Here is a 27,938-nt window from a genome sequence, read left to right as displayed (position 1 = left end):
TCTTATCCCATAACTATTGCGTCTATAAGGGAAACTCCTACAAATGCATATTCAATAAGGTCAGCTGCAGAAAATAACTGTCCATGCCTTTTCTTTCTAATTTTTCACTAAGTAAATCTTGACAGTAGTTTTTTAATGCCAAATGAAGGGTTTGCACTGGTGCAAGACGTTAGTAAATCTGGCCTTAAATGTGTTATATTGATTAGTATAAGCAATAATTAATGCATAATCATCAAATGTAATCGTTAATTTCGAATTACTTCTGAATTAAGGTCACGCAGTCAAGTGCTAGCAATGCCATGGTTTTGATTCCCAGGGAATGCATGATTACAGATTAAATGTACAGTATAACTTGAAAGCAGTATAAGTCACCTTGGATAAAAGCCTCTTCTGAATGTGTAAGTGTAAATGTAAAGCAGCATATATATATCTATATCTATATCTCTGTCTCTAGGTGGAGCCTTTGTCAGGGTTGGTGGAAGGAGGCATTACTTTAACTGTTTCTGGTTCTAACTTGGGACAGAAAGCTCAGGATATCCTTCAGTCTGTGACTGTTGCGGGTGTTCCTTGCACTGTTATACCACATCTTTATGAAATATCCACCAGGTAAACACCATAGAGTATTTGCAATGCAAGTGTTAAACTGATTAAATAATATTTGGTCTTTTTTTCTTTTTCTTTTTTTTTTTTTTTCCCTGTGTCACGTGCATTTGTGTTTATGCTGGCTCTCCTTTCTTTAGAATTATATGTACAACTACAGCCAGTGGAGAGGAGAAGTCTGGTCACATCTCAGTGAAAGTCTCTGGTGGAGGCTTTGGCCTGTCAAGTCAGAGATTCAGCTACCAGGTTAAATTGCATTTACTAGCAATATTAAAACCCTTTTTTTCTTCTTTTTTTTTCTTCTTCATTTTGTTCCAAAAACATATGACTTTGTCTGCCATGGGACACAACAGGGGAATATTCTAGCCACTGTATATATAACTCAATATAATGAAAGTAAAATTTAACAACAAGCACAAAAGAATATCATAAAGGATAGGCTTTGTGTGATGATTAGATATAATGACTTATATTTCGGCCTGATCGTCACAAAACGCATTGCTTCAGAAGACTTCGATATATACATTAGCACAAAAGTTGTATGTATGGATTATTTTTTTCAGTTGTTTATAATACTTTTATTGTGCTTATGTGTCCTTTTTGAAGCTTGAACAATCCAGTCCTCATTCATTTTTTGCATAGAATTTCTCATTTTTAAAAGAAAGTCAAACAGGTTTGGAACAAATGATGAGTAAATAATCTCTTTGAACACTTTATATAATATGAATAGTAATTTTGTACTTAGTAATTTAAATCACTTGCCCCTGTGCATCAAACATGAGACTTTTGAACCTAAAGAAGTTCATAAACATATTTAAAGGTTCAATTTCAGTGGGAATACTCTATACACCATATGGCATATTGTGCTTTTATGCAGTTTAAAAGGTTGACTCTAAGGTTTCACCACATTCTAAAACATTGTAAATGCCTGAAGTCATATCTTACATCCTCCCTCTCTCTGTTATCCCTCCATTTCTTGTTTGTCATCTGATGCGCATTGGAACATTTTGTTATGTGAAGATGGTTGTTGTGGAATTTTTTATTTCTTGGATGCAGAATTTCCTCTGATTGTATCTCTCATCTCTCATCTCTTAAGGACCCTAAGCTGATAGAAATTTCTCCTCAGAAAGGGCCACAGGCAGGAGGAACAACTCTGACAATCACAGGCAGAAATCTTTTGACTGGTCGTGATACTGATATCAGTGTCTTACTAGGAAATGTGCCTTGTTCATTGTAAGTGCTACGTGTCACTGTGGAAAACTGTCTCCTGTAATTTGGTGTAATATGAGTATTTTCTGTGATTAGGAAGTTCTTTTATCCCTTTCTATCCCTCTGCAGAATATCAGGTGTTCAGGAGGACACTATCAAATGTCTGACTGGTGCTAGTAACAAGACAGGAGAGCATAGGGTGACTGTGCGGTATGGAAACAATGAGCGACATCTCCATGACAATGGCTACTACTATACGCCTGACCCCAACATCACACAAGCCATGCCATCTAAGAGCTTTATCAGGTGTGTGTTTGGTTTTTACCTGCCTTATTACATTTACATTTTTTTTATTTAGCAAACGCTTTTATCCAAAGTGACATAAAGTGTCAAGTAATGAATACAACAAAGCAAATCATCTTAAAGGGATAGTTCACCCAAAAATGAAAATTCTGTCATCATTTACTCACCCTCAAGTTGTTCTATACCTGCATGAAGTTCTTTCTTCTGCTGAACATAAAGAAGATATTTTGAAGAATGTGGGTAACCAGACAGTTGCTGGTCCCCATTGACTTCTGTAGTATAGAAAATAAAATACCATGGAAGTCAATGGGAACCAGAAACTGTATGGTTATCCAACAATCTTCAAAAAAATCTTCTTTTGTGTTTAGCACAAGAAATAAATTCATACAGCTTTAGAACAACTTGAGGCTGAATAAATAATGACAGAATTTTCATTTTTGGGTGAACTATCCCTTTAAGAAGGCTAGAATAGGGAAAAACGTGTGGCTTTTCGAGTAGAGGCATGCTGTTATTTTCTTTAAGACTTATTTGCCTGGCTGACCTTAAAATGTTGCAAAAAGGAACTTTTCCTTTAAAACTGGCTTTTTTTAAAAGGACTTTTGTAAGTGATTTTTCTCTGCTCTTTAAAATCACTTAATTTCTTCCTTTATGCAGTGGAGGGCGTGTTATTAAAGTTTTTGGCCATAACTTGGATGTGGTACAGATGCCTCTGATGCGAGTAACGATGGTCCCCCCAGATTCCATTTCCTCCTGGAGGAGACGGAGACGAAGGAGAAAAACTAGGAATGTAACAGATATGGAAGTGCAGGAAACAGACTGTACAGAAAACACACACTGTTCTATCAAAAAGGTCTGCAATCAATTTGATTTTAATTTAACAAATTTGTTCTTGTAATTTAACGACTTTTTTCTCATAATTTAATGTTTATTCTCAACATTTTATCTCAACTTTTTTCTCGAAATTGAACATTTTTCTCATAATTTAATGTTTATTCTCAACATTTTATCTCAACTTTTTTCTTGAAATTTAACGAGTTTTTTCTCGTAATTTAATGACTTTATTCTCAACATTTTATTTCGACTTTTTTCTCGAAATTTAACAACTTTAATCTCAAGATGATTTAATTTTTTTATTATTGCTTGGCCCTAATCCTCTTCCGTAGATTGGTGTTAGTTTTGTTGACTGTTACACATTTATTCATTCAGCAGACTCTTTTATCCCAAGTGACTTTGAAGATAGAAATTCAGAAACACTTTTCCTGTTATAAAATAAATCAGTCTCTTTGATTCACAATGGGTTTAAGATCATTTAAATCAATACATTATTTGATCATGAAGGTGTTTTATTAGTATTATAGACGGTCTTTGTTGAACAGTCTACATAGCATAATTTTGTCTGAAATATTTTGGCTTACACAATGTTGTCTCTTGTTTTCATTTTCTCTGTAGTTTGAGGAGCATTGTGAGGTGAAAACCTCCTCTTTGTTGTTGTGTCGGACCCCTGGTGTAGACCCTCAACTAGTTGGTGGTCATATGCAGGTTGAGTTTTTGTTGGATAACTTGCGCTTTGACTTCAACTCTGTCAGCCAATCACCTTTCACCTATGAGCCAAACCCAACCCTGCACCCACTGAACCATCGTGATCCCACAAAACCATATCGATACAAACCTGGATCAGTCATATCTGTGGAGGTTAGTAGGGTTTTACCGTTGTAATTTTTTCATTTTAAACATTTGCAACACCATGACTATTCATAGATTTTAGTCACACGTGGAGACCTAGAGGACAAAACATTCATAAAACTGCGGCACAGGCATGTCAATTTTTCGTCTGTTACAAGCCAGAAATATTTAGCTCACCTCTCAAAAGAAGAAAAACAAGATATGTGAACAAAATTCAAGTTTTGGGCATATAAAGCACCCTCTACAGTATTTCAATCACTAAAACAGCGGGACATTTTAAAATGCTTAAAGGGATAGTTCACCCAAAAATGAAAAATCTGTCCTTTACTCATTCTCATGTTGTACTAAACCTGTATAGATTTCTTTCTTCTGCTGAACACAAGACAGTTAATGGGCTCCATTGACTTGTATAGTATGGGAAAAAAAATACTATAGAAGTCAATGGGGGCCCCATCAGCTGTTTGGTTACTGACATTCTTCAAAATATTTTTTGTGTTCAGCAGAAGAAATTCACACAGGTTTTAACAACTTGAGGGTGAGTAAATGACAGAATTTTCATTTTTGGGTAAATTATCCCCTTAAAGTGCCTTAATGTACTTTGTCTGCCATGGGACACAACAGGGGAATATTCTAGCCACTGTATATATAACTCAATATAATGAAAGTAAAATTTAACAACAAGCACAAAAGAATATCATAAAGGATAGGCTTTGTGTGATGATTAGATATAATGACTTATATTTCGGCCTGATCGTCACAAAACGCATTGCTTCAGAAGACTTCGATATATACATTAGCACAAAAGTTGTATGTATGGATTATTTTTTTCAGTTGTTTATAATACTTTTATTGTGCTTATGTGTCCTTTTTGAAGCTTGAACAATCCAGTCCTCATTCATTTTTTGCATAGAATTTCTCATTTTTAAAAGAAAGTCAAACAGGTTTGGAACAAATGATGAGTAAATAATCTCTTTGAACACTTTATATAATATGAATAGTAATTTTGTACTTAGTAATTTAAATCACTTGCCCCTGTGCATCAAACATGAGACTTTTGAACCTAAAGAAGTTCATAAACATATTTAAAGGTTCAATTTCAGTGGGAATACTCTATACACCATATGGCATATTGTGCTTTTATGCAGTTTAAAAGGTTGACTCTAAGGTTTCACCACATTCTAAAACATTGTAAATGCCTGAAGTCATATCTTACATCCTCGCTCTCTCTGTTATCCCTCCATTTCTTGTTTGTCATCTGATGCGCATTGGAACATTTTGTTATGTGAAGATGGTTGTTGTGGAATTTAGTTGGTGTTACAGTATTTCAATCACTAAAACAGCGGGACATTTTAAAATGCTTAAAGGGATAGTTCACCCAAAAATGAAAAATCTGTCCTTTACTCATTCTCATGTTGTACTAAACCTGTATAGATTTCTTTCTTCTGCTGAACACAAGACAGTTAATGGGCTCCATTGACTTGTATAGTATGGGAAAAAAAATACTATAGAAGTCAATGGGGGCCCCATCAGCTGTTTGGTTACTGACATTCTTCAAAATATTTTTTGTGTTCAGCAGAAGAAATTCACACAGGTTTTAACAACTTGAGGGTGAGTAAATGACAGAATTTTCATTTTTGGGTAAATTATCCCCTTAAAGTGCCTTAATGTACTAAAACAGTGATTTTTGAAAGATCAAATTCGGTATACAGCTTACTGATGATGCTTACTATATACAGGTGAGCCGATGAGCCCAAAATATGAATTCAATGTGCTATATGGTTTAGCATTTTCTTTATAATAGAATTCTTTGGCGAAACACTTAACATGAAACTTTGCGTGTTGTTTTATATTTTTGATTCATCTGCTTTTCCTGTAAATAGTATGCATCATCAATAGGGTGTATACTAAATTTAGTCTTTTAAAGGATGAGACTCCAGAATTAAAATTTCCTGATAATTTACTCACCCCCATGTCATCCAAGATGTTCATGTCTTTCTTTCTTCAGTCGAAAAGAAATTAAGGTTTTTGAGGAAAACATACCAAACATACCATTTTTTCCATATAGTGGACTTCAGTGGGATACAAAGGTCCACAAAGGTCCAAATTGCAGTTTCAATGCAGCTTCAAAGGGTGCTACACGATCCCAGATGAGGAATAATGGTCTTGTCTAATGAAACAATTGGTCATTTTCTAAAAAAAAAAAAAAATATATATATATATATATATATATATATATATATATATATATATATATATATATATATATATATATATATATATATATATATATATATATATATATATATATATATATATATATACTTTTTAACCACAAATGCTCATCTTGCACTAGCTCTGCATTACATAATCATGTTGGAAAGGTCATGCTTGATGTAGGCGGAAGTGGTAGGGTGAAAAACTAATTCTGTCCTCCAACTTCAAAATTGGCAGACATCATTATTTTACCTTCTTTTTTTTTTTTTTTTTTGTAAAGGTCCGCCTATGTCACACATGTCATGCGTAGCACATCACAGAGCTAGTGCAAGATGACCATTTGTGCTTAAAAAGTATATAATTTTTTTTTTTTTTTTTTTTTTAAGAAAATGACAGATTGTTTTGCTTTTATAAGACACTTTTTCCTCGTCTAGGATCATGTAGATCCCTTTGAAGCTGCATTTAAACTGCAGTGTGGACCCTGAACCCGTTCAAGTCCACTATATGGAGAAAAATCCTGGAATGTTTTCCTCAAAAACCTTAATTTATTTTTGACTGAATAAAGACATAAACATCTTGGATGACATGGGGCTGAGTAAATTATCAGGAAATTAATTCTGAACTTATCCTTTAATATCACTGTCTTACTATATTGGTACTTAGTACAAACCTGGTAAAAACTAATGGGGGTCAATGGGGCCTTGGTTTGCCCTCCAGGTGGGTGTTCCTATAAGGATATCACGTGAAAACTATAAATTCGAAGGCACTTTTTTTTCCCTTTTTTTTCCCCCTCAATATTGTCAATATTGCTTAATTGGACTGGGCTAATTGTCTCATTTCCATTAATTTAATTATTCAGTCTCAGCATTCAGCAGTCAGATATTTCCTAATATTCACAATGCTGTATATCAGAACATTCATCCAGTTAACTGAAACTGGTGCTACTTTCATGTCTCTTGTATCACACTGCTGGATCTCTCATTTCATCCAAATGTAACTCACACCATCTTGCATCTCAGTTATCAGTTGTATTGAAAATGATCTCAGGGGACATCAGAATTCATATGACTGTAATATTGTTCGAGTTTTTGTCTCTTTGCTTGGTTAATTGTTTTGTACATTGCTTTCAAATATAATACAGATAATTTTCGTAAAATATAAGCCATCAGGGTGATGCTAGGATCTGTGGTAAATACTGTTGTCAGGATTTATTTTTTGATAACGATTAGGTCACTTTACATTATCACACACTTATTACTTATTACTCATGTTTAAAAGCTTAATCTCATGTTTCTTCTTTTAACTGTTTCTTGCATTCCCTTTTTTTAATTATTTCCGCAGGGTGAGAATTTAGACTTGGCCATCTTTAAAGAGGAAGTAGTAGCACTGATTGGTGAGGGGGTTTGTACTGTTAAAACTTTGACACATAATCACCTTTATTGTGAGCCACCACCCCAGCAGCCCCCGCTCTCCCTCAGGCATGGACGCAAGCGAGAGGGAGCTGAGGCCTTTCCAGAATTTATAGTAAGCATGAAGCCAACACACTCTCAAAACACAGACTGAGCTTAACCCTATAAAGCCTACTGTATTAGATTTGATGTGCAAATTTCTAAGGCCTCTAAATTATCAACATGATAACTTTGCTTAAAAAGTCTGACAAATATGATACATCAGGCTTTTGAGGAATGCTTATATATGTACATCTCGCAATCATTGGTGTACCATGTTGTATTATATATTTTACCCCTACAATAAAAACCACAGAGGTTTGATCATAAAACCAATCATTTAAATATTATCTTACTAAAACGTATTATTGCGGGGTGTGGTTGTAACTTGCTTTTTTGCTGTGGATATTGTATTTGTGTGTAATAGTGTGTCTGTCTGTATGCAGGTGCATATGGGGAACTTGAACTTTTCACTGGGACAAGTGCAGTATGATTCTCTTAGTCACTCCATATTTCCACTGGTGGCACAGATTGGGGTTGGAGCAGTTGCTTCTCTTGTTGCTCTTATTGTACTTATCATCGTGTTTATATACAGGTTTGTATTATTTATATTGTGAGAGAATGTGCTTATACAGTGTTGTGGAAAAGTTAGTACCCTATAAAGAATGTAGCTTTTTATCAACATATTTCGACATAAAGTTATTGGACATATAATTTTGACTCTTAGGGTGTACATTTGAAACACACTACCTATGGCCAGTCCATCCCTGAATGCAAGAATAATGCAATAAACCATTATGGAAACATTTATGGATTGGTGTATTAATGGAATTGATTTTGTGTTGTCTCATTCTTCTTCTCAGGAGAAAGAGTAAACAGGCTCTGAGAGATTATAAAAAAGTTCAGATCCAGCTGGAGAATCTAGAGACGAGTGTGAGAGACCGCTGCAAAAAAGAGTTTACAGGTAATTTATAGGTACATTAAAGGTGCAATGTCTAAATTTTAGGAGGATATATTGACAGTAATGCAATATAATATACATAAATATGTTTTCAGTGGTGCATAAAGACCTTACACAATGAACCGTTATGTTTTTATTACCTTTGAATGAGCCATTTCTATCTACATACATCACGGGTCCCATTTTGCTCCGGCATGTTTCTACAGTAGCCCAAAAATGGACAAACTGGTTGCTCTCTGCTGTCTCAGACGACGACATCTTTGTCCTGTGTTGGCCACCGTAGATTCTCTATATTGCAATTCTCAACCTCACCTCTAGATGCCGCTAAAATTTACACAAAAGGATAATCTCAAAGGATAGTTACAAGATTTTATTGATATTTAAGTTAAAGAATAGTCACAGATGAGGCCAAAATCGAATGTGTCATTCATAAAAAGAAAATATACACCTGCTCCAATGATTTATGTTTATTTCACAGTGAATAAAATAGCAAATAAAATGATTCCATTTGGAAATATCGTCACCTTGGAATTATAAAATTCTATCTGACATTTTTGTCAAAATTTAGTTATTCAAATATTCTTATTCTGTGACTTACTTACATTGTGATTTTTTTTTTAATATTTATTTTTATTTTTTATTAGAAAACAAAAACTGTCTATCCATAAAGGAGTATGGAATGCAAAAACTTTGATGCTCAATATCTCAAAACTGCTCAGAATGCAGACCGAACATTATAATTCCAAGGTGGCGATATTAGTAAAAACATAGTCCACTTGTTCCCCAGCTTCTTAGAAATGATTTAATTTTGAAACATTTAAACTAATCACAAATACCATTGCAGTATATGCCATTCATTAATTTTCCAAAACAGTCCCTCATGTAAAGCTGACCTTTGTTTTGACTCTTAAACTTTCTCAGACCTGATGACTGAAATGATGGATATGTCGAGTGATCTGGTGGGATCAGGAATTCCTTTCTTGGAGTACCGTATGTATGCTGAACGCATCTTCTTTCCTGGACATCGTGAGTCCCCGCTTCATAGAGACCTGGACGTGCAGGAGTGTCGGCGGGCCACGGTGGAGCAGGGACTCATTCAGTTATCTAATCTCCTCAACAGTAAACTGTTCCTCACAAAGGTAGCTGAAATTAATACCTTTTCCCTCAGTTTTGCCCTGTTAGAGTTCTCTCCTAAATTTATCCATTAATTTATTCCCAACAGGAAACATTTTAGAGATGTTTAAACCAGGCATATTTCTTAACGTGATGAAACACACCACATTGAGTGTATTATCTGAGCTCAGAACATCTTTTAACCTGACAGCATCTTATAATGTAAAGTTGCAGTGTGAGACTCTGAAAACACAGCGAGACTTGACACAATGGCTGGAAACTTCCATCTGATGCATGTGTACTGTACAACGAGAACAACCGTTGTACAGATGCCACTAAAATAGCGGAAACTGACACTTAATGCACTTTGCACAGTGGTCTAGTAGCCCCTCACTGCAGAACACACGAGATCCAATGGGTGGAGACGGGTAGGTTAAGGGATATGTAAAGTGGGAAGAGTTGGATCTAGATCCAGGGGGTGGAGATGGGTAGGTTTAGATCCAGGGGGCAGAGAAGGGTAGGTTTAAGGATATGTAAAGTGGGAGGAGTTGGATCTAGATCCACGGGGTAGAGATGGGTAGGTTTAGATCAGGGGGCGGAGAAGGGCGGTAGATCCAAAACTGCCCCCTGAATCACGTTACTGCAGACAAAACTTTGATTCAAAGGAAAGTTTTGGAAGAATTAAAAATGTTTGTAATATTAATAAAATAAGAGGCATCATAAAAATTGCATTTTGTTTTTTTTAGTACTGTCCTGAACAGGCTATTTCGGTAATGCTTTATTTTACAGTGTCCTGTTACATGTTATTGCTATAGTTATAACAGTAAATTATGGATAATTACTAGCAACTAACCCTAAACCAAGCCTATAGTAAGTACATGTTGTTAATATTGCTCAGTACCTATTTGTGTAATTACACTGTAACAAAGATGCCTAAAATACAGTGTAACCGCTATTTCACAAAACAGATGTTTACATAGCCCACATAACAAAATAACTGAACTTACAGAAATGTCCCCATTCAAAAGTTTAGATACGCTTGATTTTTAATACTGTCTGTCGTTACCTTGATGACCCACAACTGTCCCTAATTGATTAAAAAATCCAAGACCTGCACATTCTTTGGTTTACCACTGTCTTCTGCATATTTGAACCCTTTCCAACAGTGAATGATTTTGAAATACAGGGTTCAATAATAACTAAATACTGCTTTCCATCTTTTTATATGAATTTTCTCATGTTTCTTTCCTACAGTTTATCCACACTCTTGAAAGCCAGAGGACATTTTCACCCAGAGACAGAGGATATGTGGCATCTTTGCTCACTGTGGCTCTTCACAGCAAACTAGAGTACTTCACTGACATACTCAAAACCCTGTTGAACGATCTGGTGGAACAGTATATTGCCAAGAACCCTAAACTCATGCTCCGAAGGTAAGATTGATGGATTAACTGACATTAGACATTACGGTACTAATTTATGAATCAACAAAAGTGACTGTATGATTGAGGCTTTAATTCTCTTCTCAGAACTGAGACAGTAGTTGAAAAGCTTCTGACAAATTGGATATCCATCTGCCTCTATGCTTTCTTAAGGGTGTGTATGAAAATTGTTTTTTAATACATATATTTACTGTGGATAAAATTAGATATTTTGTAGATGAGACTTTTTGAATTATTTTATTTTGATAACACAAATATGCAGTTTTGTAAAATACTTTTTCAAGAATGTAATTATCCTCCTGAGACCCCAGAATGCATTAATTGAAATTTACTGAACTAGGAGAGTTATGGATAGTTGAGAGAATTTTAAAATGATTTCTTAGTGTTTTATTGAGTAGATTATATATGTCATATTGTCATAAATGATTGTATTTCTGCTCCATGTGTTCAGTATTCTGCTGGTGAGTCTCTGTACATGCTCTTCAGAGCGATTAAACACCAAGTGGATAAAGGACCTGTGGATGCAGTGACGGGCAAAGCCAAATACACCTTGAATGATAACCGCTTACTGAGAGAGGATCTGGAATACCACACTCTGGTTAGAATTTTTGAACTGAATGTCTTTCTTATACAGTATTAGTGCATTAGTCTAATTTGGTAATCAGTGTTTCTTCCAAAAAACATCTGTAAAAAACACTTTCTCCATCTTGGCTCCAAATTGTGTCCACTTTTTTCCCCTTCACAATGTTCGTTTACATTTTAATTCAATGTGTCATTAACTATGTTTCCATCCAAAGTTGCGCACAAACTTGTGCACAAAATCGCAATAAAACATTTTGCATTAAAACATTTACGAATTAGTTACCCTTTCCATCCCATGTTCGAAATTATTATTGGTTACACTTTACTTGGTTTCCTTGTTTATTCAGTAAATGTGTTTTCATTGTATTTTATTTGATTGAGTTGAGTGGCTTTTTTTATGCAATATCCCAAAATGCTCATAAAAATGGATGGAAATATAGCTAATGCTACATTTAATTTACTGTTATTACTATAGTAAGTACATGGACACTGTAAGATAAAGTGTAAATATTAATGTAGATTTAACAGAGTTCTGCCAGTAAGTTCCCAAAGTATTGTATGGGCAGTTTCATTACAGTGGTTCAGGCTGCAGGATTGCCAAATGACTAAAGAAACATTTTCAGCATGATTGTGTAAAACTGCACATTTCTTGTCTTTTACCATCCTCTGCTACTTATACCAACAACGGAAATAAGAGCAGTTAGAATAGCAAAAATAGCAAAATATGTGGGTGAGCATTGCTATACTGTGACTATATTGTACTGCAATAGGTAGCACTTCAAAGTTAATACTTAAAGCTGCAGTTCATAAAATTTTACATAAGTACATAACCAGCCGGTCAAAACTACTTCCTTACCTTAGCCCGATTCACAACTGTAAGCTTGTAATAATGTTTTCTAATAAGTGGTACTGGAGGGTTTCCACAGGAAATTCATCACTCGTCTTTGCGTCATTACATCACGTCTGCTTACATAAACAAGGAGACCCAGCTAGTAGGCTATATAGCATGTGGGCAGGTGCAGGTGGCGGATCATTTATAGCCTTTTCTCAAATGGCAATCATCAGTGACAACTGGAGATTCACCCGTAGTCAAAAGCAAAAGACTTCGGACTGCACAGTGGCTACAGAAATTGAAATCTACATGTACGGCTAATACACAATAAGTACATGTAGTCAAGCAATTCTGATGTTGTTAACATTAACAATTTAAGAACAAAGTATAACAATAATAATAATTTGTACAGTTTTAAGTGATCCGAGCCAAGCAATCGTTAGATATAATCACCATTGGCAGCGCGTTTTCTTGAAATGCTTTTTTTGTCGCAGTTGTTCATAACAAAAGTGTCAGATTTGTTACTTGTTCAGATGACATTTTCTGGTGAAAATTCTTATTTTGGTCACTTTTAAGACTACAATCTGTGATTCCAAAGTTCAGCATCCACACCGATGTGGTGACTGACACCAAACATTAGATTCATCCACGGTGAGGAGCCGTGCCAATGTACAACCTACATAAAGATAATAATTCCACAAATAACTGCAATTGCAGGTTTTAAACAGAGATGGCGACAAAGAGGAGAAACTTATGAACTGCAGCTTTAATCAAAACTAGTTAGCAACACATAATTTATAACTGAAATGGTTTAATAACAGCATTTGGTACCCAGTATTAATCATACCCAGCATATATGTAGAATGTTATCTGGGAGAAAGAGAGAGAGAGAAAGAGAGATGGAACGAGTCTAGGAGCAGAACCCCAAGACTAGAGCTACAGAAGAGAAGAGAGCCAAAGAGAAGGACCCAAGATAAGAGAAGAGCCAAAGAAAGAGACAGTGCAACACTTACAATCTTCTTTTATCCCTTCCGTCACCATGTGACTAAAAACAAATATGGGACATGCAAACTGACCAGTCGCTTGCCCCACCGTACTAAAGGTGTGACAATTAGCACTGCACTATCAGCACCTGTTGAGCATTTAGGTATTCCAAATAGCCCTTGCGGTTAGACAAAGGGGGTTGGAACAGGAGCGCAGAAGTCTTTGTTGTTTTTTCAACCTTACTGTATAATTGGAGGATGATTGCAGTTGTCTTCACTGAACTGTTAATTAATGTCAGGCTCTTTAGTAGTATCCAGTTTTCTGGTTCTGATAAACTGACTGCAAATAGGGAAAAACACAGGGTTCAGCTGTTTTAGCATCTCAGATGAGCCTGTCTGCATTTAGATTGGAGAAAAACCACTCCAAAACACTGTATGTTCTTGTTTTCCTGTGTTTAAATTCCTGTTCATTGGTTCCCTTTGCTAGTTTGTTTCTGTGGTTACCAGTTATCTTCACCTGTGTCTTGAGTTCCTCATTTACTTCCTCATTTACCTCATTTATTTAATACCATATGTTTCCTCAGTTCCTTGTCAAGTATTGTCTTTACATAGTATGTAAAGCTGTTGTGTTTGTTCTTTGATCTTTCTCCATGCTTTTGTCTTAAATTATCTTGGTTATTTTGATTAAAGTAAAACTGCAATTAGATCCTCTGAATCTCCTCATCCTTGCCTGAACCCACTGTGACAGGTGGAGGCAAAAGATTATATAAATTAAGTACTTGCAAGAATTATGCATTGAATTATCCATCTGTGAGTGTCAACACAGTGCTGTCTCATACACATCAACACAGATGTGCAGTTTAAACAGATCATAGTCAACCAGAACCCGATGTTTTAGAGAGAAAATGGGAAAAATGACTGGGACATTTAAAATAAACATACCAGTTCACAAGATTTATTACAGAATTATAGGCAGATTTTATTGGTGCTGGCATAAAATTTAGATAATAAAAATGTGATTTTTATTAAAATATACTTAATTCTCTCTCTCTTTCTTTTTCTCTTTAGACAGTGAATGTCTTGATGCAGGGAATAGGTGTGAATGAAGCTCAGCCAGTTGCAGCTAAAGTTTTAGATTGTGACACTATAACCCAGGTGAAAGAGAAGATACTAGACCAGGTGTACAAAGGCACCTCATACTCTCATAGACCACATACTGACTCCGTGGACTTAGGTGAGAACATTCATTCTGTACAAGTTCTTACATATCAACTGTGCCCTCTCTAGTTGTATTCATTTATTCATTCTTTGTTTGTTTCTTTTAAACTTTTCCTGTCTTTAAATTTACACATTGTTTTTAATGTTCCTTGGAAATTTCCAGAATGGCGCTCTGGTGTAGCAGGTCACCTGATCCTCTCAGATGAAGACCTAACATCTGTGGTTCAGGGCAACTGGAAACGCCTCAACACGCTCCAACATTATAAGGTATAACACAACCAAGCAGTCAAGTTTTTGTTAAATGTATGTGAAAAACGCTATTCATGTGTATCACGGATGGGCAACTTTGGTCTTGAAGGACCACTGTCCTGCAGAGTTTAGCTCCAACCCTGATAAAAACTCACCTGCCTGTAGCTTTGTAGTAATCATTGAGACATTTATTAGCTTGTTAAGGTGTTTTTGATTAGGGTTGGAGCTTAACTCTGCAGGACAGTGGCCCAGTGGATTTGCTTCTCAAGAAACAAGCAAATCAGCATATTAAAATAATTTCTGAAGGAACATGTGATACTGAAGACTGGAGTATAGATGTAGAAAATTCAGCTTTGCATCACAGGAATAAAATACATTTTTAAAATATATTCAAATAGAAAACATTTTTTTTTAATTGTAATAATATTTCACAGTATTACTATTTTTGTCATATTGTTAACCGAATAACAGCCGCAGCCTTGGCGAGCATAAGAGACTTCTTTTAAAAACATTAAAAATCTTATTTTTATCTTATGTTATCGCTGATCATCTCCTAACAAGGCCACATATTAAGATCTGGGTAAATTAGATGGTAAGCAAGCAATCACTTCTCATAATCGTGTTGGATGCAGGAGGAATGGGCAGGAATAAAGATCTGAGCGACTTTGACAGGGCCAAATTGTTTTGGCAAGGCGATTGGGTCATAGTTTCTCTTAAACGGCAAGGCTTGTGGGTTGATCCCGGTCAGCAGTGGTGAGAATTTATTAACAGTGGTTCGAGGAGGGACAAACCCCAAAGGCTGTCCTGTCTGGGCCAAGTAATGGGCCTTTAGAAGAGTATTGTATATATAAGTATACTTTATTTTTTATTTAACTTTTGTTCTTCACATATATTTGGGATTTTAGGTTCCAGATGGAGCAACCGTTGCTTTGGTGCCACGCCATAGCAAACATATTCACCATGATACCCATGATTACATTGCAGGGGAGAGTAAGTATAGTATATTGCACATGTGACTGACTATAATGTTCATGTCCACACACACAAAGCATGGGTCTGTTTTTTCATTATTGTTTAGATTAATTGTGAAAAAATACAGTAATGTGTAAAAAAAATAATAATAATTGACAGCATAGTGTGTCATGGCACAGATCAATAATGTTTATGTCTTTAGTAAATATAACAGGCAGCACAAAAGAATCTGATGTATGATGAGATCTGTGCGTTAGGCATTGTAGTCTAAGTCTAAGTCTCTGTATCTTCTACTCATTCCATATCTATTTGAAATGGGGGGGAAAAAATAATGAAAAACAGGCTTGCAGCCTTTTCATGCAAAAAATAAGCTAAAAAACAAAATGTACAAAACACAAGTTGACTCCATGGGAAAATGTGTACCTTTACTATAGCACATACTACACGTATATGAGATTTAATCATGGAATATATATATATATATTTTTTTTTTTTGTAACCTTGTTTGTTCTCACTATGCAGAGACGCCCATGCTAGAGGATGCAGATGAGGGAGGAGTGAGGCTGTGGCATCTAGTGAAGGCCAGTGAGGAGCCAGAGTTACCCAAACACAGACGAGGCAGTTTAAAAGAACGAGAAAGAGCCAAAACCATACCAGAAATCTATCTAACACGGCTACTGTCAATGAAGGTATCCCAACACATATTCAAACAGCCAGAGGATAAAAACATAAAAAACAGTTCCTGTACATCTCTGGCTGAATAAAACAAAAAAACAAACAAACAAATGAACGAACACACGCACACACATGCACACACACACACACAGGTTTGTTTTGCTATCAAAGTGAGGACATTCCATAGGCATAATGGTTTTTATACTGTACGAACTGTACATTCTATCCCCCTACACTATCCCTACCCCTAAACCTGCCCATCACAGAAAACATTCTGCATTTTTAATAAAACATTGTTTAGTATGTTTTTAACGCTATTTTAAATATGAGGATGTTCTCATGTTTCATGTTTGTCGTAAAATACCAGTGTAATACCCATGTCATTATACAAATTTGTGTCCTGATAAATCACAAACATACACACACATTAACTTGCTCTGTCTTTGTCTTTCTGTAGGGTACACTGCAGAAGTTTGTGGATGATCTGTTCACAGTTATTCTCAGCACTAGTCAGCCAGTTCCACTGGCAATCAAATATTTCTTTGACTTGCTTGATGATCAGGCATTGCGCCATGGCATTTCAGACTCTGAAACTATTCACATCTGGAAAACTAACAGGTACTAATTAACTTAGTGAACGCCTTAACTAAATAAAATGCTAAAATACATTAGATTCAATCAAGGAATGATTTCTGCTCCAGAAACTTGTGGGTTAATTTATGCAAAACAAAAATAACTGTCATATCAGCAGTATTCCTTGGTCATGTTTTTTGATATAGAACCTGCACTGTCTGTGTTGAAGGGTCAGTTCACCCAAAAATAAAACAAGTAATTTACTTGCCCTCATGATGTTTCAAATCCATTAGACTTTTTCAGAACACGAATTAAGATATTTTTAATATTTTATCATCATTTTTAAATTACATTCGTTCATCAAATAAGGTGATTGTGTCCCTTCAGAAGATAAAACCACTTGATTCATATGGATTACTTTTATGATGTGTTTTTGTGTGGACTTTGAATAGATAAAGCAAAATGTTAAGGAAATATTAAAAATATCTTCATTATTGTTCTGAAGATGAGTGGAAGTCTTATGGGTTTGGAGATGAGGGTGAGTAAATTATGACAGAGTTTTCCCCCTAAGTATTTAATGAAGCTACTTAGCGATGGCTTCATGGATGAATGGATTGGAATTAGATATTAGCCCCTTTCACAGAACAGTCCCGGTAAATTACTTTAAATTTACCAGGATGACTTTTCCAGTAAATACACAAATGTTTTATTCACACAAGCAACAGCACAGGTATGATACTGTTCACATATCTGTATCAAAATAAGTGCTTTAGTTTCATTTTAATTTTTTTTCTTCTGAGTGACTGGTCCTGAAGGATCCCCAGCACTGCACATTTTGGCTGTCTTAAATCGCCCCCTATACCCTTAAATAGGGCACTATTTGAGGGAACAGCCATTTTAAGTGGTGTCTGAAACCATGTATGTACATTATGAAGTGCACTCATTCAATCCCACAATGCATCCGCAATAACAATTGTAGAGCCGATGTACACTCGACTTCTAGAGGATACCCATAATGCTCTGTGAGGGTCTTGCCCAATGAATTCCCACGTCTCGCCAGAAGATGGCGCCTGCAGATGATTCATCCATCCATTTTCCAAACTGCTATAAATTCTTTTTAAATTGATTATTAAATTGTTTAATTAAGGTTTATGCATAGTTTCCATGACAGAGTTCAAGATAAACCTTTTTATCTTACTACTTGAGCTGCAAGTTTGCCAAGTTTCAAATAAGTATTAAACAACAAGCCCAAACTATGCAAAAGCGGCAGTGTCCAAATTCGCCCACTCTATAGTGAATAGTGAATAAGGATATAGGGGGCGATTTCAGACACAGCCTTTGAGTGTCTCCATAATCAAACACAGCTGATTGAACACTTAGAAGAAACTCCAGGACATGAAATGGGTGTGTCAGACAGAGTAGACTTTCAAAATGTGCAGTATCGGGGGTCATCCAGGACCAGGGCTGAGAAACACTGGTCTAGCACAGTGCTTCCTAAACCCGTCCTGGGGACCCCCACCACTGCACATTTTGGATGTCTCCCTCATCAGAGACACTAGCAGTCTGTAATAATGAACTGACTATTTGAATCAGGAGTGTTAGGTGAGGGACACATACAAAATGTTCAGTGGTGGGGGTCCCCAGGACAAGTTTGAGAATCACTGGTCTAGTGCATGTTTACATAGTAAAACAATTAAAAGCAGCGGAGCTTACCGTAAACTGCTCATTCAGGGCTCTGTGATTGGCCCAAAGCAAACTTCTTACTTTCATACATGCTCATATCGGTAGTCTTCATTCTTTTTTCACAAAAAAGCATCATACCAGTAATTTACTGGTAATGTCGCAACTTCTCATACTGGGAAAAATGCCATAACTGATTTACCAATATTTTTGAAAAGGTTCTGTTTACACATGATCTCTTTATGGTAATTTACTAGTAAAGACTGTATGTGTGAAAGGGGCTATTGAAAGCCTTAACAGGATTAAAACACTCAAGCATCCACCCATGAGTGGACTAATAATGTAAAACATGCAGTTTTTTTCATGATCTAATTTGGTTCTATCTTTTGGTTGTAGTTTGCCTCTGCGGTTCTGGATCAACATCGTTAAGAACCCTCAGTTCATCTTCGATGTGCAGGTGTCAGATAATGTGGACGCGGTTCTGTCAGTAATTGCTCAAACCTTTATGGACTCCTGCACTACCACAGAGCATAAACTCGGCAGGGTAAGAGACTAAAAGAGAAAGGAGCTGGAAGCCAGTAGAAAGGCTGAATATTGAAAAGTCTTGATTTTTTTTTCTTTTTTCTATTATTTATCTAGGATTCACCTATTAATAAGTTGCTGTATGCCAGAGATATCCCTCGCTATAAACAGATGGTTGAACGGTAAAATTACCTCAGACTACTTTAAAACTATGAATGCTATATTGGAAAGTCATCTTGTTCTGAATCTCACTATTTTTCTTTCACAGTTATTATGCAGACATCAAGCAGACCATCTCTGCCAGTGATCAGGAGATGAACTCCGCTTTGGCTGAGCTCTCCAGAGTATGTCCATCATCAGTTTACTTCCTTTCAGTCATATTGACTAATGTGAATGTATTATGGGTTAGAGGCAGTATATTTTGCAGCACATACAAATGTTGTTCATAAGATTTATGTTGTTCATAACATTTACTTTAATTGTCAGAATTATTCTGGAGAATTAAATTATCTGGTGGCCCTGCATGAGCTCTATAAGTACATCAACAAATACTATGACCAGGTGAGTCATGAGAAGCTGAGATTGACCACAAAGACAATGTGTAAGCTTTTAGGGGTAACACTTTACAAAAAGGTTTCATTTGTTAACATCAGTTAAAGGGTTAGTTGACACAAAAATGAAAATTCTGTCATTAATTACTCAACCTCATGTCTTTCCACACCCCTAAGGCCTTTGTTCATCTTGAACACAAATGAATATATTTTTGATAAAATTTGATGTCTCAGAGAGGCCTACATTGCCAGCAAGACAATTAACACTTTCAATGTCCAGAAAGCTACTAAAGACATATTTAAAACAGTACTATGTGACTACAGTGGTTCAACCTTAATGTTATGAAGTGACAAGAGTATTTTTTGTGTGCCAAAAAAACAAAATAACGATTTCATTCAACAATATCTAGTGATGGGTGATTTCAAAACACTGCTTCATGAAGCTTCAAAGCTTTATGAATCTTTTGTTTCAAATCAGTGGTTCGGAGCATGTATCAAACTGCCAAAGTCACGCCCCCCAGTGTTGAACCATTGAAATTTCGAAACACTTAAGCTGTTTCTCAATATGCGTTCTTCAGCGATCTTGTGTCCTTGTGTTCTTGCTTTACGTCATCATCAACCGTCGAAGTTCATTCCAATACTCAAGAACGCAAGAACGGAGGACGCATGAAAGTACCCGGATGTGTTCTTGATATCGAGGATGCATCGAATGCAAACTTGAGGGAATCGAACCGTTAAAAATCCCAGAAGATGCTGCGGCGGTTGACGTACGGAAGCCTGTAAGCTTTGAAGTTCTCGTGAGATTCCAGCTACAAGCTCGCAAATACGTGACGGCTCGTGAAAGTAAACCGTTTGTTTTGCTTAATTTGAATAAAATGATAACCTGAAGAAAGCCTGCAGTATTTTTATTGACATATAATCTTAACATTGACAAAGCATAACAGCCAAAGGCTACTCATTTTCAGAAATACACGCGGTGAAATAAAAAGATAATTATATGAAAACAATGTCTATAATTATATGAAATATTTTTTTTGAACAGGTTATGACATTTGTTTGTGATGTTATGTTGTATTTACTGTGCATTAGCCACTTATAATATGCTGGGACGGTCAGTTGGTCAGTTGAGCAACAAGATCGCAGCACATCTCAATTCTCAAATGATGCATTCTCTGTCCTCGCGTCCTTCCGAGATCGTTCTTTCAAGGTCGCCTGGCAAGACCGGACTCCACGAGAACGCAAGTCCGTTCTCTGCGTTCTTGGAATTGAGAAACAGCCTTACAGTATGACGTAACGAAGCCTTGTTTACTGAAATCACGTGACTTTGGCAGTTTGATATGTGCTCCATACTACAGATTCGAAACAAAAGATTCGTAAAGCTTTGAAGCTTCATGAAGCAGTGTTGTGAAATCACCCATCACTAGATATTGTTGAATAAAGTCGTAATTTTATTTTGGCGCACAAAAAGTATTCTCGTCACTTCATAACATTAAGGTTTAATCACTGTAGTCACATGAACTGTTTTAAACGTCTTTAGTAGCTTTTTGGGCATTGAAAATGTTAATTGTCTTGCTGGCAATGCCGGCCTCACTGAGCCATCGGATTTTATGAATAATATCTTAATTTGTGTTCCGAAGATGAACAAAGGTCTTACAGGTGGGAACGACATGAGGGTGAGTAATTAATGACAGAATTTTCATTTTTGGGTGAACTAACCCTTTAACTACTTTAAGTTAACATGAACTATCTGTGTACTTCTACAGCATTCATGAATGTATTTTTATTAACTAACATTAACCAAGATTAATAAATGATGGAAAAAATATACACTACTGTTCAAAGTTGTTTTTTTTTAGGTAGGATATATTAAATTGATAATATATTGTTATATAAAAACTTTTGAACTTTGTATTTATCAAAGAATCCTGAAAAAGTTTATCGTAGTTTCCACAAAAACAAAAAGTTTAACCATCACAACTGTTCATGTGACACTCAAAGCTTTGCCAATAAATTACATTTTAGAATATATTAAAATAAAATAAAATGAAATTTTTGAAATTATATATTTTTAAAAAATACTGTTTTGCTATATTTTTGATCTAACAAATGCAGCTTGGCTAAGCATAACATAATATTGTATCAACCTCAAACGTTTGAATCATAGTGTATACTTCTCATTTGCTCATTAGTTCATGTTAGCTCATGCATTAACTAATGTTAACAAATGAGACATTGTAAAGTGTGTAACACTTTATAATAAGTTGTCATTTCTTAACATTAATGTAACTAACATGAACCAACAATGAGCAATACATTTCTTACAGTATTTATTCATCTTTGTGAACTAACATGAATATAATGAATGACTGTATTTTTATTAACATTAACAATGTATTAACTTATGTTAACAAATACAACTTTTGATTTTAATAATGTACTAGTAAATGTTGAAATTAATAAATGCTGAAGATGTATTGTTCATTCATGTTAACTAACGTAGTTAACTAATGAAACCTTACTGCAAAGTGTAACCGTTCTTTTTTTCTACTGCTATGAGTATTTATGCTCTAATTGAATTCATCTTTCCTGTATGCGTTTGTGTATTAGATTATCACTGCCTTAGAGGAAGATTCCACCGCTCAGAAGATGCAGCTCGGCTACCGGCTTCAACAGATCGCTGCAGCCGTAGAAAATAAAGTGACAGACTTGTGATCATAGACAAAGTAAAGTGAAAGTAATAAGTGTAAAGACACTGATAGGTGGCTGTATGAACACATGGTACAGGAACTTTAGGTATAGTATCAATTGAAAAGCTACCATGTGTAGCAGGTGTACACAACGCTCATGTTCTCTCAGTCGTATTCATTTTGGTATCTACTAATGAAGATAAATTAAGAGCTACAGTCTATTCTGATGTGTTGGGATAGAAAGATGTGGTTTTAAATTTGAATATGGGCATGGGATGATTTCTCTTAAAACTTTATGGTAAATGGTATTCCCATTTCAGTCCCTTTGCATTTTTATAAGCCTGGATTACTTGTTGAATTCATGAATACATTATATACAAAGTGTAGATATTTTTTTTTGCGGGATTGTCATGAAAAACGCATACATGCACAAGCGTTTGCTTGGTCATTGCCTTACCACAGAACACTTTAGATGTTCTGTACTTTGTCTACCTCCGCTTTCTGTATCTACCCGTGTGTATGTGTTTATGTAAAAGTTCTTGTTCCACTCACATTCTTATCCTCCTCAGTACGGCTGTAGTAATTTTGCTCTTGTTCACTGGTAGTAAAATTTGAATGTGATTCAGCATTTGCAAAGTTGCTAAAACTGTCGAAGCAAAAACATCTTACGACTGACACACTGTAGTAAAATGTTATAGAACATCTTTAGTTTATTATGATATTGTAAATTGTAATTGACATTGTTTAGTATGTGTCACTGGAAAAATACAGTATGTAAAAGTCTTTTTGTTAATTTTTTAAAATGTGTAAGTCTTGACAAGTAACACCAAGTCTAGCAGACACTGTTCTGTTACATATAATGTCATTGTTTCAACCTGTCAGGTCAAATCATGTTTGGTATGTGTATTTTTGTTTTGTTTTGTTGTTGATTTTAATATTGATCTGTTGGTATCTTTTTTTTATTTTTTATTTTATTTTTATTATTATTTGAGGTGCCAACATAGGATTAAATGAATTACTCATCTTTTACCACATCCTCTAACATTTCTTCACTAAGGAATTTTAAAGACTGATCATTTTATGTAGGTACATTTAAAAGATTGTATTGTGAAATTTTAGCCTTCATGAGAGAAAATATGATCTGTATGTAAACATTGTGTTCAAATGTGTTCATAGTGCTGGTCCACTGCATAGGTAAATAGGCCACTCAGTTGCACTTTACTTCTTCTGATCAAACACTGTAATATGTCAGAGAAAAAGATGCGGCTGTGTCATATTTACTAATTTTTTTAGTGTAGTATAATATTGTAAATAATGACTGAATTATGTAGCTTCTTGGCAAGTTCAGAGAGTAAATTATTATAAAACGTTTAAACAGTTCTTTAAAAGAAAGGTTTAACGATAAGCTTGCAATTTTAGTGTTAAGCTGTTCTTTAGGTTTTTTGTTTCTGAATGTACGCTTTTTGTGGGAATACAATTTAAGGTCAGTTGATCCGGTGTCTTTTCCGTAATATCACATGAAAACTAAAACTATGTACATTGTTTTGGGCATTCGAGGTGAACATGATGGCATCCGTTTAATAATTAGGATAAATAAAGTTTACATTTGGAAAGTCTCTGCCAGTCTCTGTTTTTCTCGGTGCTTAAACCTCATTTGTTAATAGTGATATTTATTAGAACACGGCTGGAGCCCACAGTCAAGGGTAATTTAATTTACAGTCTACCTCTGAGACTGTGAGAGGGGAGACTATCCCATAAAATGTGACCTTTTGAATAGTGTATGTGTGTAGCTGTTGTGCTTAAGCTCTTTGAAATGTTTTGTAGAACTGAAACTAAAACCAAGTAAACATTGGCAATATTTTGGTAGAAATTATGATGCAGAAATACTAAACCGAAAAAACTGTCATATTAAGGCACCATTTAGAAAACGTAAATAAATCGAATAATTATTGGGCTGCAGGTGCTTCTGAGCTGGTGTCAGGTTATATGAGAATGTGCTGACTGTATGATTACTTAGGCTTGCAGTTCAACACTAGTGTTCGTTTTATTATTCAGACCACAACAATAAACAAGTGTCTTTATAAAAAAAATAATATATACTACAGTGCTCAGTATAAATGAGTACATCCCCTTTGAAAAGTAACATTTTCACATCTCAATGAACACAAAAACAATTTACAAAATGTTGACAAGACTAAGTTTAGAATAACATCTGTTTAACTTATAACATGAAAGTAAGGTTAATAATATAACTTGGATAACTTACACATTTTTCAGTTTTGCTCAAATTAGGGTGATGCAAAAATGAGTACACCCCACAACAAAAACTATTACATCTAGTACTTTGTATGGCCTCCATGATTTTTAATGACAGCACCAAATCTTCTAGGCATGGAATGAACAAGTTGGCGACATTTTGCAACATCTCTCTTTTTCCATTTCTTCAAGAATGTCCTCTTTTAGAGACTGGAAGCTGGATGGAGAGAGATGCTCAACTTGTCTCTTCAGAATTCCCCATAGGTGTTCGACTGGGTTCAGATCAGGAGCCACTGAATCACTTTCACCCTGTTCTTCTTCAGAAATCCAACAGTAGCCTTAGATGTGTGTTTAGGATCAGAGGTGTAAAGTACTTGAGTAGTTTTACTTGATTACTTTAAGTATTATTTTGGGGGATTTTTACTTTACTTGAGTACATTTAAAAATCAATACTTTTACTTGATTACATTTTTTGAGAAAAAAGAATACTTTTTACTCCTTACAGTTTTATTTACAGTCAAAATGTACTTATTTTTTGGAGATTATTTCATTCAATTTTCCTTTGCTATTACCAAACCAGTTGAATTGCGCTGATGACCAGTTTAATTTAAAGGTTATTTATTCAATGAGATTCATTTTCACATTCCATGAAATTGGTCAGAAATGTTCATTGGTCCATTGGAAGTGACGTCATGTTGCATCAATTACCACAATGCACAGCACCTTGACCTCCAAGAATATACACTAACAAGAAGCGACACTCAACAGAATGTTCCATTGCAACACCTGCACCTAGCAGCGGCCTTGCATTTTCGCCATTTTGGGGTGAAGGCGACTTGGCAGTCCACTAGTTTCTATGGCAATATCAGCTGCTTTGTTAAAAAAAAAAAAAAGTTTTTGCTCTCAGTCAGTTTGGGTTAAAACTCTTTAAAAGATCTAGTATTAGTATTAGACTTATAAACACTGAATTAATACTGACATATGAAATTAAATTATGACATGCATCAGAAAAATTGGGAATGTTGGACAATAAATATATGAATATAACAGCTTGATTTTGCAGTGTTGTCTAAAGTCCATTGAAGCAAAAGTGGGAATTGTGCAATAACGGACACAACAATGCATCATTATAAGATCATTATGTTTTAGCATGATCCATTAAAACGTACAATATAGCTTATTTCAATTCAGACCTAGATATTATTACTATTACTCCACTAGGTCTGAAATATACTGAATCGCTGTAAATATGATGATTTTAAATGTATCAATTATTAATTTACTATTAATAAATGTGTAAAGTTTCCTAAATAGAAAATACTCAATAATGTCGGCGAACTACGTTACTGACTGTTGCCTAAAAAGTCTCTTGGGTTCTAAGTTCTCTTTGTTGACCTGGAAATTATAACAGTCATTGGAAGAAAATGGAGGAAATCAAAAATCAGCCACAGAATCAAGAGCACCCGTGGCCAACAGTTCATCTGATGATGAAGATTTTTTCGCTTCTTTGAAACAGACAACACATGAAGCCAGTAAAGAGTTGGATGGATATCTGGCCTGTGTTTCAGACACCAGTGTTTCAGCACTGCAGATTGATTTTTAGCCCCAAAAGAGCTAGGCTTGACACTCACAATTTTAAAAATCATCTTCTGCTTAAGTTAAATCCGAGGTTTTACAACTTTGAGTAGCATGTTACTTACTGGCATTAGGTAGTAGTCTTATAGTTTGATAATTAAATAGAATTAAACAGTTCTAAAGGAGAATAAAACTTTGTATGTGGTTAATTCACTTCATGTTTTTAGAGATTAAAAGCTTAAAGGTGATAAAGAGGATCTTTTCGTCGACTGAGAAAAAAGACTGTTACTGAGTTTTTGAAATCAGCGCATGTGTAAGAACAGCCCCCCTCCTTCACAGCTCATTTAGAGGGAACGCCTCCCAAAAGTCGTGCACAAGTACTGGAACACGAGTGTTTACCACCGGCATTCGCTCTGTTGTGTAGTGGATTCATTTTGTCGGACTCACCGCAGGTAACTCATAATCTGCAGTTGTTACTCCCATCTCCTGACAAAAACATTGCATGCAGCGCCTGTGGAGTGTGGAAAGTTACTGGAGCGCGCAGCCGCGCTCATCTCTCACAAGGAACGTCATGGCAGTGATTGACAAGCCGGAGGGCCAATCGTTTACGCGATGATTGGCTGATGTTTTTAAGGCCCTACCTCGTGCACAGATGATGTATATTAATATTATTCCTTTCAGTGCACCTAATAAATAGTCTTTTATCAGTTAGTAAAGACAGTTTCAAGTAATATTGCAAAAATGTATAAAAGAAAACATCCTCCTTAGCACCTTTAAACAAGAATCTCTAGTTTTCATTATTGCTGTTACTTTTACTTTTTTAATACTCAGTACAATTTTAATGTGATACTTTTTTACTTTTACTCAAGTATGATTCTGGCCAGATACTTTTACTTTTAATTGAGTAAAATTTTCACTCAATACTTGTACTTTCACTTGAGTAACATTTTTGAGTACTTTTAACACCTCTGTTTAGGATTACTATAAATATAAACATTTTGATATTAGGGCTATTTGACTTGGCTCGAGGATTCACGGGGAAAAAAGGATTTTTTCTCTAGGGGTCCAAAGTTATGACAAAATGCAAATCACCTTATTATAGCCCCACCAAGTGTCATAAGGGTGTGTGTCTGTGCACCTGAGTCACGGTGCACTATTGGGACCGTCCTCCTGCCAAGTTTGGGGTCTCTACAATTTACGTTCTCTGTCGCCAATACTCTTTTAGGGGAGAAAAAAAAATAGACCTACAATAAAAAAAAATCAGTACAAACACAATAGGGTTACCCCACCTTTGGTGTTTGGACACCTAGGCTAAATAATCCTTAACATTTACAGCTGTAGAGCATGTATGCAGTATGGTAAAAAAAAAATTAAAATAAATAATAATAATTAGCCTACAGTTAGCCTAATAATATTAATATTGTAAATACAATAAATACAATTAAGTATCTATAAATACAATTAAATGTATGAGTATAAAATTGTGTTAGTATAACATAGCTTAATAGTAATATTACTCATGATAATAACAAATTGTATATGTAGTATATACACTGTAGAATAATATAGTGATTAAATGAAAAAAAGTAGGCTAAATAAAATAGTGAAGC

At 35.3% G+C, this 27,938-nt stretch overlaps 1 protein-coding gene across 1 annotated transcript in view; it reads left to right on the top strand.

Moving 5' to 3' along the window:
* plxnb1b (plexin b1b) overlaps positions 1–24,105 on the top strand; it is a 65,922-nt gene extending 41,817 nt beyond the window's left edge. Inside the window, exons 16-38 of the mRNA XM_067373272.1 lie at positions 455–606; positions 741–846; positions 1,697–1,833; positions 1,939–2,115; positions 2,767–2,962; positions 3,562–3,804; positions 7,351–7,533; positions 7,904–8,052; positions 8,321–8,421; positions 9,340–9,557; positions 10,786–10,964; positions 11,061–11,127; positions 11,425–11,571; positions 14,439–14,604; positions 14,752–14,855; positions 15,743–15,827; positions 16,332–16,498; positions 16,942–17,102; positions 19,134–19,281; positions 19,377–19,441; positions 19,528–19,603; positions 19,746–19,820; positions 22,418–24,105. Coding sequence (XP_067229373.1) covers positions 455–606; positions 741–846; positions 1,697–1,833; positions 1,939–2,115; positions 2,767–2,962; positions 3,562–3,804; positions 7,351–7,533; positions 7,904–8,052; positions 8,321–8,421; positions 9,340–9,557; positions 10,786–10,964; positions 11,061–11,127; positions 11,425–11,571; positions 14,439–14,604; positions 14,752–14,855; positions 15,743–15,827; positions 16,332–16,498; positions 16,942–17,102; positions 19,134–19,281; positions 19,377–19,441; positions 19,528–19,603; positions 19,746–19,820; positions 22,418–22,522 — 3,207 coding nt within the window. The 3' untranslated portion in view covers positions 22,523–24,105. The remainder of the gene's footprint in view (positions 1–454; positions 607–740; positions 847–1,696; positions 1,834–1,938; positions 2,116–2,766; positions 2,963–3,561; positions 3,805–7,350; positions 7,534–7,903; positions 8,053–8,320; positions 8,422–9,339; positions 9,558–10,785; positions 10,965–11,060; positions 11,128–11,424; positions 11,572–14,438; positions 14,605–14,751; positions 14,856–15,742; positions 15,828–16,331; positions 16,499–16,941; positions 17,103–19,133; positions 19,282–19,376; positions 19,442–19,527; positions 19,604–19,745; positions 19,821–22,417) is intronic.
* Positions 24,106–27,938: the final 3,833 nt, after the last annotated feature.

Source organism: Chanodichthys erythropterus, chromosome 21 (genome assembly GCF_024489055.1).
Source record: "Chanodichthys erythropterus isolate Z2021 chromosome 21, ASM2448905v1, whole genome shotgun sequence".
Taxonomy (NCBI): domain Eukaryota; kingdom Metazoa; phylum Chordata; class Actinopteri; order Cypriniformes; family Xenocyprididae; genus Chanodichthys; species Chanodichthys erythropterus.
Note: the sequence above shows the minus strand (reverse complement) of the source record. Positions and strands in the feature narration are given on the sequence as shown.